This window comes from Spodoptera frugiperda, chromosome 21 (genome assembly GCF_023101765.2).
Source record: "Spodoptera frugiperda isolate SF20-4 chromosome 21, AGI-APGP_CSIRO_Sfru_2.0, whole genome shotgun sequence".
NCBI lineage: Eukaryota > Metazoa > Arthropoda > Insecta > Lepidoptera > Noctuidae > Spodoptera > Spodoptera frugiperda.
The window spans coordinates 6553307-6567817 of NC_064232.1; the positions used below are offsets into that span (position 1 = coordinate 6553307).

General features: G+C 37.8%; 1 protein-coding gene across 2 annotated transcripts in view; it reads left to right on the plus strand.

Annotated features, from left to right (window-relative positions):
• Positions 1-14511, plus strand: part of LOC118280249 (scavenger receptor class B member 1) — a 271827-nt gene that overhangs the window by 119499 nt on the left and 137817 nt on the right. The window contains exons 9-13 of one of the 2 annotated variants that reach the window (XR_007706557.1): positions 6156-6277; positions 7246-7380; positions 8136-8254; positions 8862-8993; positions 9699-10327. Coding sequence is in view for 1 of the 2 variants with exons in the window: in XM_035600180.2 (XP_035456073.1) it covers positions 6156-6277; positions 7246-7380; positions 8136-8254; positions 8862-8993; positions 9699-10154 (964 nt within the window). In the remaining variant the exon portion in view is untranslated. Of the gene's footprint in view, positions 1-6155; positions 6278-7245; positions 7381-8135; positions 8255-8861; positions 8994-9698; positions 14079-14511 lie in introns of those variants that run through there. The other variant, XM_035600180.2, reaches the window with a different exon arrangement.

Sequence of the window (14511 nt, forward strand, 5' to 3'; positions counted from 1 at the left end):
ATTCCTGTGTCGGGCAAAGTATTACTGGACTTTTTTCGGTTTTTTGAAAAATTTCTCAGTAGTAGCACGGAGTCTGGAATTGTGTCCAGTGTATGGCAACAGGCTCACCCCCTATTACATGGGACTTATAACACAAATGGTTATAAGTGGGTGTACATTTTATAGCGGCATTACGTGTCGTAATGAGCACCTCTGCCTACCCCTTCGGGGATAAAAGGCGTGACGTTACATAACATTGTTTAAATAGATTGTTAAACACTGTAATTGACATAAACAATCAAAGGGTAATTATGTGCAAATATGTGACAACAGCATGTATCATTACAAACACTACACGTTCCTACAAAAAGGTTTAAAATGTCAACTGTCGACATGCCTATATAGTTTACTATGAGATTTTCCTTAAACCTTAATTATAGATCATACACGTGCCCACTGTATTTTTTTATTCTTTTAAACATTGCCCCACACTAGGAATTCCTCCTGTGTCGTGGGTGCGTTTACAAACATACAAGTTCACATACACATGACACCCAGACCCGGAACAACAATTTGTGGATCACACAAAGAGTTGCTCCGTACGGGAATCTATCCCGCTACCCGTTGCCCACCCACCGCACTAACCGTGCAGCCATTACCATACCATACCATTCCATTTGCCAACCCGCATTGAGCAAGTGTGGTGATTAATGCTCAAAACTTCTCTCTGTGAGAAGAGGCCTTTGTCCAGCAGCGGCCACTTGTAGGCAAGTGTCTGACACTCTCTCTCGCCTCTACCAAGGCACTCACTCTCAAAAACTTCAAGTGTGGGAGAGCCATGCTTCGGCACGAATGGGCCGGCTCGACCGGAGTGATACCACGGCCTCACAGAAAACTGTTTCGTTGTGTGAGTGAGGTTACCGGAGGCCCAATCCCCCCTTCCCAATCTTCCCAAACCCCGATTCCCGAACAACAACCCTTAAATTCCTAACTCCCAAAAAACCGGCAACGCACTTGTAATGCCTCTGGTGTTTCAAGTGTCCATGGGCGGCGGCGATTGCTTACCATCAGGTGATCCGTCTGATCGATTGCGGTGTTTCATAAAAAAATAAAAAATGCAACTACAACACCAGATGCATCACAAGGGCGTTGCCGACTATGTATGTAGAAAATAGTTTAATTAATTTTAAAGCACCTACCACTTGCTAAGGAGTATCCACTTGAGAAGTGCACATCATTTCCCTATTATTATTACAACTTATAAGTGCATGATAAAATGATAATAAGATACGTAATAATATCGTAAACGTAATGCTATACACGGTGTAACAAAAAGGGGGTATACATATCAAGTACACGGTTTCTAGACTACATAACAAACGATACGGCAAGGGTTTTTTTTTAAACTCATGTTTTCATGGAACGAAGTTATGATTTTTTTCAATAAATAAAATTAGGTAGATACAGGTACTAGGCGATCAGATTTACAGAAGAAACGTTTCGTAATTAGCGAGTGACACCAAGTATTTGGTGCCAATTTTTTTTAAACGTATTTTAAGCTGAAACTTTGTGTAGAGATTCTATTCAACCTGTATTCTTCAGTGCTTCTTGATGTATATGGGTATTTTGTTACGCGCTGTATATTCAACAGCTGTTGACACTGGACTATAGGATTGAAGATCGCAGTATAAAAGGTTCAGGTTTATCAGAGAACGCTGCTGCCCGGTCTCTGTCAAATATGTAGTCCCTTTTTTTGAGAGGGGAAAATCATCCATTGACTTCTCCCGCCTTGGGTGAGGCAAAAGGGAGTGTCAGACTCTTACTGACTAAAAACCACACCGTTCCTTCTCCTGCTTTCGATCTCCGGAAAATGTGTAGTCCCTTAGCCTGCTTTTCCACCAGAGACGTGTTATGTAGTTGCGGGGCGAAGATGTAATAAAGCCTAAGTCTAAGCTGTGAAACTATGTGACCGTTTTCACTGATACTAAATGGCTGTGCGAGAAAGATGTGCAGTTCGAGTAAGCGATGTATCGATAGTAGGGAAACCATTAGCAGCACGCATCTTTCCATATAAAAAACATAGCTTAGCTGAATCCGATTCCACCAGTGCTAAGCTATGTGTATCAATGAATATGATTGGTGGAAGCTTAACGTATCTACAGCAACGTAGCATAGCACATCTCTGTAGGAAAAGACGCCTCAGTCAGGTTTACGATACCTCTGGGATGCATTCTACTCTGCCTACACGTCACGGCTCTTGTGACAATATATGTTAAGTATAATTAATAATAATCGATATACATATTTGTCATTTACCTGAAAAAGTTAAAGATGCCAGCAGACCTGTGATGCTGTTTTTTGAACCTTATATCAAGACTTGTAAAGTTAAAAATCGTACAACACTTAACCTAGCATGCTAACAATATATTGCATACGAAAACAGCAATCCCTATTTTGGATTTTCAACCTTACACCAAGAAAACAAAGTTAAAAATCCTACAACAAATTACCAAGCTTCGTGTTGACACGTCAACATCCCGTACAGTCAGTCAGTCAGTCAATATTTTGCATCATGAAAATCAATACACTTACTTAAGGTTTTTACCCGACTACGGAGAAGCTAAAAAGGGGGGTTATGTTTACAAAAAGCAAGGATTTTTGTACACATATTAGTTTAGCCTGTAAATCCCCAAAAGGGGTCGGTAATTTCATCAGTTATGCGAAAATCGTAATTATCATCCTTCACATAAGGGCTATATTTCTTTTTTTATGGAACACCGGTAAACGAACAGACGTATCACCTGATGGTAAGCAATCGCCGCCGCCCATAGACACTTGAAACAACAGAGGCGTTACAAGTGCGTTGCCGGCATTTTGGGGGTTAGGAATTTAAGGGTTGTTGGGGAATCGGGGATTGCGAAGATTGGGAAGAGGTGTAATTGGGTCTCCGGTAACCTCACTCACACAACGCAAGCGTTGTGTCACGTCGGTTTTTTGTGAGGCCGTGGTATCACTCCGGTCGAGCCGGCCCATTCGTGCCGAAGCATGGCTCTCCCACACCAATTTCCTTAGTCGTACCACGATATTCGTAGAAACAATAACAGTGGTAACAAATATGTTTGACCATACTACCGGAAATCAGATCTTATGTCATACAAACACTATGCAAAATCATAACTTACATTTAATTACGACAAAATATCATTTAAAAACAATAAAAAATGTCCCTAAAATGGCATAATGTGTCATATAATTATATGAGATAAACTTTCCGATAAATCTGAAGGTTCTCAGTCACGTGTTTTGGAGCAAAAAAATATAAAAATATACAGAGTGTAGTTTTGAAGCCGAGAAATACTCAAGGAGGTAACTCGGCAATCGATTCTCAGTCCCGTCAAATCAATAATAAAATGGAGGCCATTTTTTTTTTTTTTTTTGTTAAATACGGAATCCGTATATAATTTTGAACGTTATGTAACAAGCTTAAAACGCGACATTACACACACAAACTCAAATACATATTTGATATTATTAACAGACAGGGTCCATAATAAGTAACTAAATACTGTATTTTCTAATACCTGTGTACATTATGGATGCAATAAATACTTGAATACTTGAATTCCCTAAACACTTTTTTTTTGACGGATTATTCTGAAATACTGCCAAACTTAAATAATTTATTATAGCCGCGTTTTTACCGATTGACCAGAAACTTTATTTTAAATCGAACATTTATGACTACTGTGACATGCCCCCGAGTTTTGTTGTGGTTTCAAAACTACACTCTGTATAATATTATTTATGACATAAGGTCAGTTAAGGTTACAACATGGTAATTTCATCGTCACTCAGATCTAAGCGACCGATCATAACTGGATTAGCTTACCTATACTTAATTTTTTATACCACTGCGCTAGCATTGCTAATTTTATCTTTAAGCTCTACAGAACCTAGCGGGTTTACCGGGGCTCCGGCTCGAAAAGCAGGAGTAGGAACGGGGTGGTTTTTAGTCAGTAAGAGTCTTACACTCGCTCTCGCCTTGCCCTTTTTTCTCCTCCTCTAAAAATATCTTCTGATTTATTTCGTTGCGGGATCCAAGACAGTCATTCATGTCCCTGGGACGCGCCGAACTTCAGTGTTCCGGTGTTTTCATGGTTGTATCTACTGTAGATCCTGGTGCACAGGAGTTGCAGCGGTACGGGAGGTTGTGGCGGGCTTGTCCCATAAAAAATAGTCATTAGATCATTTGGCCCCCTCAAAAAAAAAAAGCTCAATGAAATATTTATTTATTTAAACTTCATCACAAAACAGTGAATGGCGGACTTAATGCCTTAAGGCATTCTCTAACAGTCAACCATAGGGTCGTGCAGAGAAATGAAGCGGATTGATGCTAAGTCAAAGAAATAGTGCTCAAAATTCGCACTACTACTAAAATAACGGTATCCAAGGCCAATATATTACGAATGTTATGTAATAATAAGTATATAAGGCGGATATTACAATACATATATAAATGCAAATGGCTGTATCCTCTCACAAAGTGCTCAGTTTCCGTAAATATCGCGAGGTCGTTGTCTTGTGGAGTTATTTATTCAAATCTGATAATTTGTATGAAATATTACGATGATAATTTTAACAATGTCATGGCTTTTTTATTTCGTGAAGGGGTAGGCAGAGTTGTAATTATTGGGAGTGAATGGGAGTGAACCTATGGAAACATCGGGTTCCATTACAGTCTCCGTGCTTTGTAATTACAGTTTGACTTTTTTATATTAGGTATAAGCCGGTAAACGATGCACGATGCCGTACCAATGTGATTTTTTTTGAGTTACATATACTTTCTAAGATTATTTAGACACCACTGACCAACGGTGAAGGAAAATATCGTAAGGAAACCTGGGCTTATAATTTCTAATTATACTTAAGTTTGAATTCTTAAATATAATGAGAAGAGCAAGCGTGGTGATTAAAGAAATGCCTCTTCTCACACGGAGAAGATTTTAAAATCTTCGCTTTCAGGCCTTTGGTCAGTTATGAAAAATATTGATGAGTTTATTTTCGGTTTTTTGAAAAATTTCTCAGAAGTAGCACGGAGACTAGAAATGGGGCAGTATATGGCAATATACTCACCCCTATTACATGGGACTTATAACACAAATTGAGAAAAGTGTTTGTACATTGTATAATTGCATTACGTGCCGTAATGTGCACCTCTGCCGCTTCGGGGATAAAAGGCGTGACGGTTACACAACATCATTATAACTGGCGAAAAGCTAAACTATTTACTAATTATAATCTCTTTAAGAAAAAAAAACTATTACGACGTCTAGTATACGAAACATATAATTATATAGTCATGACAGCATACTACATTATGACATTCTGAGTCTATTACAACATAATATAATATTGCAGAAACAGAAAGCCTTGATATTATTACCGTTAAAACATCATCATCAACAGTCCACTGCTGGACTATGAGCCTCCTCTACATAAGAGGGTTTGCAATAATTTCCACGCTTTTGCAATCGTAGTATATAGGTAAAAGGTTCAGGTTTATCAGAGAGCAATGCAGCCCGGCTTCTGTCTAATGTGTAGTACCTTAGTCGGGTGTCGTCAATCTTCCTAATCCTCGATTCCCCACGGAACAACCCTTAAATTCCTAAACCCCAAAAGACCAGCAATCGCAATCGTTCGAGCAATCGACTATAGCCAACTGCTTACCATCAGGTGATCCGTCCGCTCGTTAACCAAGCCGGTTAACGAGCGGACATTTTAAAAAAATATCCGGAACTACTGGTCCGAACTGAAAAATTATTATTATGATTGTGTATCTACAGATCCACTATTTATCGAGAAAAACTAGATATGAGCTAAAAACCATGAAATTAGGGTCAACAGGAGCCGAGCAGCAGGTAAAACTGTGTAGGAGCTATCACTGATAAAAACTTTGTTTCTTTCTCTCTAACGCCACCCACGTGAAGAGTAGAGTTGGTGCCAAGTATGGGTACTCTGACGTCACTACACCGCAGTAGGCAACTGCTGACCAAAGCTTATCACACGGAGAAGTTTTAAGCATTAATCACCACACTTGCTCAATGCGGGTTGGCGGTTGCTCAACACAGCTTTTATCGTCCATAATAATTATATTAATTTGTAACCCTTCTTTCCAGTGCATCCGAAGGATCCTTCTTCCCTCCAAGAGCTGTCACCAAATCTGACATAGTCCACGTGTATGACAAAGATCTGTGCAGGATTCTACCACTCCAATACAGAAAAGATGTATACAAAGATGGTAAGTGAAGATCTGAACAGCAGCTCATGTAGTGTAGATGTCCAGTCAACAAGGATGTAGCGTGGACTGTCCAGGCGACACACGTACTTAGGTATCGCCATGAGCTAATGTTCACATGTAAACAGCAGCTCATGTAGTGTAGATGTCCAGTCAACAAGGATGTAGCGTGGACTGTCCAGGCGACACACGTACTTAGGTATCGACATGAGCTAATGTTCACATGTAAACAGCAGCTCATGTAGCGTAGATGTCCAGTCAACAAGGATGTAGCGTAGACTGTCCAAGCGACACACGTACTTAGGTATCGCCATGAGGTAATGTTCACATGTAAACAGCAGCTCATGTAGTGTAGATGTCCAGTCAACAAGGATGTAGCGTGGACTGTCCAGGCGACACACGTACTTAGGTATCGCCATGAGCTAATGTTCACATGTAAACAGCAGCTCATGTAGTGTAGATGTCCAGTCAACAAGGATGTAGCGTAAACTGTCCAGGCGACACACGTACTTAGGTATCGCCATGAGCTAATGTTCACATGTAAACAGCAGCTCATGTAGTGTAGATGTCCAGTCAACAAGGATGTAGCGTGGACTGTCCAGGCGACACACGTACTTAGGTATCGCCATGAGCTAATGTTCACATGTAAACAGCAGCTCATGTAGTGTAGATGTCCAGTCAACAAGGATGTAGCGTGGACTGTCCAGGCAACACACGTACTTAGGTATCGTTATGAGCTAATATTCACATGTAAACAGCAGCTCATGTAGTGTAGATGTCCAGTCAACAAGGATGTAGCGTGGACTGTCCAGGCGACACACGTACTTAGGTATCGTCATGAGCTAATGTTCACATGTAAACAGCAGCTCATGTAGTGTAGATGTCCAGTCAACAAGGATGTAGCGTAGACTGTCCAGGCGACACACGTACTTAGGTATCGTCATGAGCTAATGTGGTTTTGCTTCTTCCAGGCATCAAAGCTGGTTTGTACACTCCACCAGCATCTACGTTTGAGAGTGCTGATGTGAATCCGGATAACAAGTGCTACTACCCGGGTGAGAAGTGCCCACCAAAAGGATTGCAGAATATTAGTCCCTGTCAATACAGTAAGTTCATATTCAAATTTATATATTCAAGTTTATATTTATATTTTCGTAGTAGCTTTTTTTATGGAAGAAGCCCGCCAAAACTTCCCGTACCGCTACTCCTGTGCACCAGGATCTGCAGTAGATACAAACATGAAAACACCGAGACACTGAAGTCCAACGTCCCAGGGACATGAATGACTGTCTTGGATCCCGCAACGAAATTAATCAGAAGATATTATTAGAGGAGAAGAAAAATAAAACGATAGTTTTGTAGTAGTTCTAAGTTTGACAAGGCCATTTATATTTTCTGCAATGAATTTAGTTTTTTTTTTTAGGAGGGACTACCATCCTATGACTTCTTTAGATTTTTTGATAGAATATGGGATTATGCCCAGTAAATTGTAATAAGACTCACCCCCTATTACATTGGACTCATAACGCTACTAATTAAAAGTGGGTGTTACATAGTATATATGTGCACCTCTATTTACCCCTTTGCGGATTGAAAAGCGCAAAATAATAAAAAAGTATTCAAAGTCAAAGTCAAAATTATTTATTTCAAATACACCGAGAAAGCACTTTTGAACGTCAACGCTAATATTACAATATTTAAAAAAAGCGAAATGTCTGTTGGTCGCTCAGTTATCTAGTTGCTCTCTTTACTCGTTCCAAAGTGTAGATTCCTATGGAGAAGAACGAGCTAGAAACTCCATAGGTTACTCTTTTTCAATCAGATTCACAATACAATAATCTTTCTTTCCTTCCCATTACAGACGCACCAGTATACCTTTCCTTCCCACATTTCTACGACGCTGACCCTGCCTTGTTGGAGCCGTTCGAGGGTCTGAAGCCGAACAAGAAGAAGCATGAAACATATTTCATGATACAACCTGTAAGTCAAATAAAAAAATATCAGTTTTTACACTATTGTAATTAGCAAAGCTGACTGCCTCGTTGGTCGAGTGGTCGCAAGTGCGACCCTGCCGAACAAGGGGTCCCGGTTCGATTCCCGGGTCGGGCAAAGTATTACTGGACTTTTTTCGAATTTTCGAAAATTTCTCGGTAGTAGCACGGAGTCTGGAATAGTGCCCAGTATATGGCAATAGTCTCACTACCTAATACCTGGGACTTAAACAAAAATTATGAAAAGTGGGTGTACATTGTAAAGCGGCATTACGTGCCGTAATGTGATGTGCACCTCTGCCTACCCCTTCGGGTATAAAAGGCGTGACGTTGTGTGTGTGTGTATGTAAGAAACTGTTTTTTTGTGTTCGCCCGGTAAGCCCGCTAGGTAGTCCGCAGCTCCGGATCAGGCGTCAGCCCTACTAGGTCACATCTGTGATGGTCTAATGGCTCTTTGAGTACGGCTCTGGTTCTGAACGGATGGCGAGCTACCCTTGCTCGTCGTCCGCAAACCCGAAATATATACTCTCTGGTTTTGAAATATCCTTTATACACTTTATCTGGAAAAAGCTTTCATTCTAAAATAATCTTTCCAGAAAATCGGTGTACCAGTGGAAGGCTTCGTGCGTGTCCAGCTCAACCTGAAGGTGGACCGCGCCCCAAACATCCCCATCAACAACATCAACAACTTCCCCGACACCATATTCCCTGTCATGTGGGTCGAAGAAGTGAGTATCGTCTTACGATTTTATGGGGTAGGCAAATTAGCAGATGGATCACCTGATGGTAAGCAATCGCCGCCGCTCATGGCCAATCGCAAGTCGCAACACTATAGGAGTTACAATTGCATTATTTTTCTTCTCCTCTAATAATATCTTCTGATTTATTTCGTTGCGGGATCCAAGACTGTTATTCATGTCTCTGGGACGTAGGACTTCAGTGTTCCGCTGTTTGCATGGTTGTATCTACTGTAGATCCTGGTGCACAGGAGTTGCAGCGGTTTGGGAGGTTGTGGCGGGCTTGTGCCATAAAATGCAATGTCGACCTTGTAGGGGACAAGGCATCAAGCATTATACGTCTCTATTATAAAACACATGCAAGCATTTAGAGAGTATAAAGTGCTTTGAAAAGTATTTCTTTTTTTATGGTTTAAATCGGTAAACGAGCAGACGAATCACCTGATGGTAAGCAATCGCCGCCGCCTATGGACACCCGAAACACCAGAGGCATTACAAGTGCATTGCCAGCCTTTTGGGGGTTAGGAATTTCAGGGTTATTGGGTAATTGGGCCTCCGGTAACCTCACCCACACAACGAAACACAACACAAGCCTTGTTTCACGTCGATTTTCTGTGAGGCCGTGATATCACTCCGGTCTAGTCAAAACCTAGTCTAGTCTAGTTTAGTTTTAACCTTCTAATATCCAATTTCCAGGGCATCCACGAGCTCTCAACACCAATCTGGCGATGGATCTACCTCGCCACCACCATCGGCCCCATCTTCGCACCGATCATAACATCAGGCATGATCATAGTCGGCTTCGCTACCCTAGCCTTTATCTTCATCCGAGCATACAAGAGCCTCGTCATAGGCCAAAATTCCCTCGAAATTATGGAGATTGGAAGACAAACTATTAGACGAAGCTCAACGCTGATTATCAGCGGTTCTCATAAAATGATGCCGCATAGAGCTGAATCAGCTTATATACCTTTAAATCAATGTGGAGACAAGGTACAAGAGCTGAGTTTTGTAAGAACTGATAGTAAGGAATTCAAGAGTGTCTTACGAAGTGATTTTGTAAGGTCTAGTTTTAGTGAAGCTGAAAGAGAATCGTTAATAAGGTCTGATAATAGTTTTATTATGTCGGAACATACGTTTAATCAGGATTAGTGGGTTTTAGGTTATGTTTTTGGCTGTCCCCTTCTGTAGTGAGTCTGTTTTGTGATTTGCTTTTGTCAAAGATTGGTTTGTGACGCGTCAGTTTTTATGGTTTATTAGATATAAAATTAATAGGGATGATGACGGGGTATGAAAATTAAAAATCTGTTTAGTCCGTCAGTTAGGTAATGAAAACATATTAGACACGTGTTTTTTTATTTTGACATATGAGATTTTTTTATTTTGTTGTATAATAAGATAACAATACTGCGATAAAACTGATCAAAGTTTTGAAATGAGAGCAAATACGCAATTTCTACGTATAAAATGTACCTAGTAGTGACGTCACGCGATATTTCAAATCAATATAACTTTGAAAGTATTTGTTTCCGTGAGAAAATAAAAAATACGTGTGTAATGTTTTAAAATAATCTACAAGACGGACATTGAAATAAAAATTAGTTATCTACCCTATTGCCTAGTTATTTTATAATGATTTCATGGAAAACGCATTAAGTACTTTTCATCGACAAAACTAAAAAATATTATTTACCTTTATACTGACAATAGTCGAATTATTAAATATATACATAAATAAATGGTAATCTAGAGAAACAATATACTTTTTTAGTCTAAAATGGCACAGAGTTTGCTGTGGTTAAAGTAACTGTGATCGCTCTTACACAGCCAAAGTGATTAACAAAAGCAAAGCTAGCAGTTTATATATTAGATATCAGGGTATTAAGTAATATATAAATAAACTCACAACGGGGACAGTTTTGACCACAAAACGACTTGGTACAAGACCTAAAAACAAATATTTTTGAACATATAGAAATTGTTAAAACAATATTCTGGAAATAACAATACATTTAGAGAAAAAGAAACGGTAAATTAAAAACGAATCTAGGTTCCATGGGAGTTTTTGCGTTGACTAGAGGGCGCCACTGTCTTTTTACGTCTTGTCAGTACAATTTTTATAACTTTTTGGCATTATTATGTGAAAATGTTACTAGTGAAGTACTTAAAAGTCCCTTGTACCAGTCTTTTAGTGGTTTTTAGGCTATTTTTTAATATAATAGGGTTGTGTCGACGACTGATTGTAAAGAAATCCGGATTTTACCGGATGATATCTTAGATTTTAATGGAATCTTTGCTCATTTTTTTGTATTTTGATTCTGTCTGTAATGTAGTTTATAAGAATAAGAAATTTTATTTGCTCAAACATGTGTATGCATATAGAATTAAAACAAATACTTGTATGCGAAATCATAAATAGTGGTAGCTTATGACATGTCTGCCATTTTGATTTGTCTTGACGTGCACATATTAATAAACTATCATTGCTTTCCTTTATTATCATCAGCCTGTTCTCGTCCACTGCTGGACATAAGCCTCTCCAAAGGCACGCTTTGCTTTACTTATTATTTATGAAATCTATTTTCTTTACTTTAATTTGAGATAAGTTATTAATTTCAGTCGTAAATAATAAAAATAATCTTTTGAAAATTAATACTTACATCTGTCAAAATAAAGCGCGCGAAAAGCAACTATTTTTATCTGTCAATGTCAAGTGACAGTTCGTTATTTAGTGATGTGCAATATTTTGTAATTGACTAATCGACTAAATAAATAAATAAATAAAAATTCTTTATTTGCTCAAATGTGGTACATGATACAGGTGTTAAATACATATAGGTAGTAAGTTCAGCAAATTTACCATTATCTGCATGCACATTTTGAAAGAAAATGCAGAAGAAAGAAAGAAAAATCATTTCTTTCTAAAAAATTAGTGTGATTTTATTACAAAAATGAAAAATAACTTTAAAACTACGTATTATGTGCTCAAATTCATACGTTACAGAATAAACTAAAATAATAAATCTTAATTTAATTACAATACAGACAGAAACAAAATTAGTATATAAACGTAATATTGGCCAAATTACTTCAAATCATTGCCTTGATAAAACTCTTAATTATACGTAATTAACTTGCCAATTTAATTGGTCTTAGGCCTGTAGATATCTGAACATATTTTTTTAACACAGGCTCAAAAGACCGGGGGCTGCGGTTTTTAGACAATGGTTGGAATATGGGCTTTTGAGGTGTTAAGCCTTTGTATTTGTATTTGTTGCATTTTTACGGAGCAGTTTATGTATTTATTTAAAAATGTGGCTCTTTTATCAAACGTAGAACATTTTTATACTTGATAGTACTTTTAAATACCTTTGTTTAGTCAGAATAATTAACAAAATGCTGCTAAAGAATAAGAGCGTAGGCACACGATGCGTTGCGGCTCCGCTCTGCAAAGATTTCACCGTGTCAGTTAGCACACGAAGCGCCGTAACGTTGTTATGTCGCAGCGGCGTCGTAGCAGCGATGGACAGTCTGTTAATGAAAGTTTCCTTGTGACGCAAAACAAGTGAACGGAGCCGCTTCGATGTCGCAACGCATCCTCAATGTCTTGGTGGTTGCAAGGCTGGTGCATCGTGTGACATACCACAGATATTTCTATGTAAGACGACGCAGCGACTCTCTAAGAGATTGTCTAAAAATCAAATGATCATTTATTTAAGACTTTTTCACACATGTTAACTCAATTTGTCTTTGGTTATTACGTCTTTGTGATTTAAATACATTTATTTGATTACTAAATCAACTATATTACTGTTATAATTATTAAACATGCTCCGTAGAAATGCAACGTCGTTATTAAGATACATTCCATGATATTATTGACATTCCTTCCTAAGAAATGTGCTCAATTAATTAGAATTATAATATTATTGTATATTATTGTTCGTAGTTATACTTAAGACCTAGATCGATGTGAAATGTTTACAAACAAACTATAAGTAGTGTAGAACTGTGTGTATAATTCCGCTGCGTGACGTCACTCTCTCTCTCTCTCACTCTATTTACTGACAGTTCTGAGTGGTGACAAAACTATACAATACAAGCGGATGATTCTTCAAAAAAATAACAAAAAATTAACGGCGTCATTATCCTCAACCAAAAGTTAACAATTCTTCCGATTGAAACACAAAATTTGGTTTCAATAAATTAAGCTGTGACACTGCTCTCAACCAATCCAATAAAAATAAGGATGATAATAAGCTACCACGATGCTTAATAACGCGGGAGAATAATGATTTGTTAAATAAAAGTTAAAGTTTTTTGAAGAAACACCCAGCACTGTACCCTTAGTATGAGTTTGCTTTACGTTTAAAGTAATCGAAACGAGAGCGCATTCGGCGCTCTGATTGACCGGCTCGAATAAACCAACCTATGGTATAGAAAAGTGCTATTTTATGTGACAAAATGTAGTCTTACCTTTGTGATGTGTTTATGAATATTTTACATCGATCTTGGATTAAGTATAATTGAAATTCTTGTCTTCCTATTCTATTTTTCGTTCTTTATTTCTCGTTAAAATATAAGTAACTATTTCTTTCAATTTATTTATGAATACGAATGAACAAAATGTATTTCAAATTTCGTATTTTCTTAAAATTGTTTATGAGATTAATGTTAATAATGGTATAACTTGGTTTTTTAAAAGACTATGAACAAATTATGTGATGTAAAAGTAGAAAATATCTAAAATAATCAACTCTTTTAAAACTATTTAATCATTACTAAATTTTAATGTATTTTTTTACTATTTAGTCGATTTTCCATTGTATTTAGTCGATTATTTAGTGAACTATTCCAACCAAACTATGCCTAATTAGTTTTTAGTCAAGCTTTAACGTACGAAGACTTTCTCTTACTATTTTTGATAGAAATTTTAATTTTTTTACTATAAAACAAGGAAAAATGGTGGTCTATTATTATTATTTTTATACGAAACTAGATAATAATGTTGTAAATAATAGTTTTTAGGAATTTTGTATCTAAATGTATTGTTTAATAAAAATATTGTAAATTGAATATTTGTATTTTTATTTTATTACCGATGTTTTATTTGGGGGAGGGGAATGGAAGGGAACTTTACGGCTTACGAGCTGACAGATCACCTGATGGTAAGCAATTAGCGCCATCCAAGGACATTGAACATCCGCATCACCAGAGGAATTACGAGTACGTCGGCAGCCTTTTGGCTCACGGGTTTAAGGTTTGCGGAATTGGGTCAAAGTTATTTCAATTTAAACTACAATAGGTACTTTTGAAACGTCAACAAATAAAGTAATAAATAATGGTCTTTCTTTTCTTTTTTTAAAACGTTGTTCCACACTAGGATTGTCTCCTGTGTCGTGGGTGCGTTTACAAACATACAATTTCACATGCACATGACACCCAGACCCGAAACAACAATTTGTGGATTACACAAAGAATTGATCCGTGCGGGAATCGAATCCGCTAC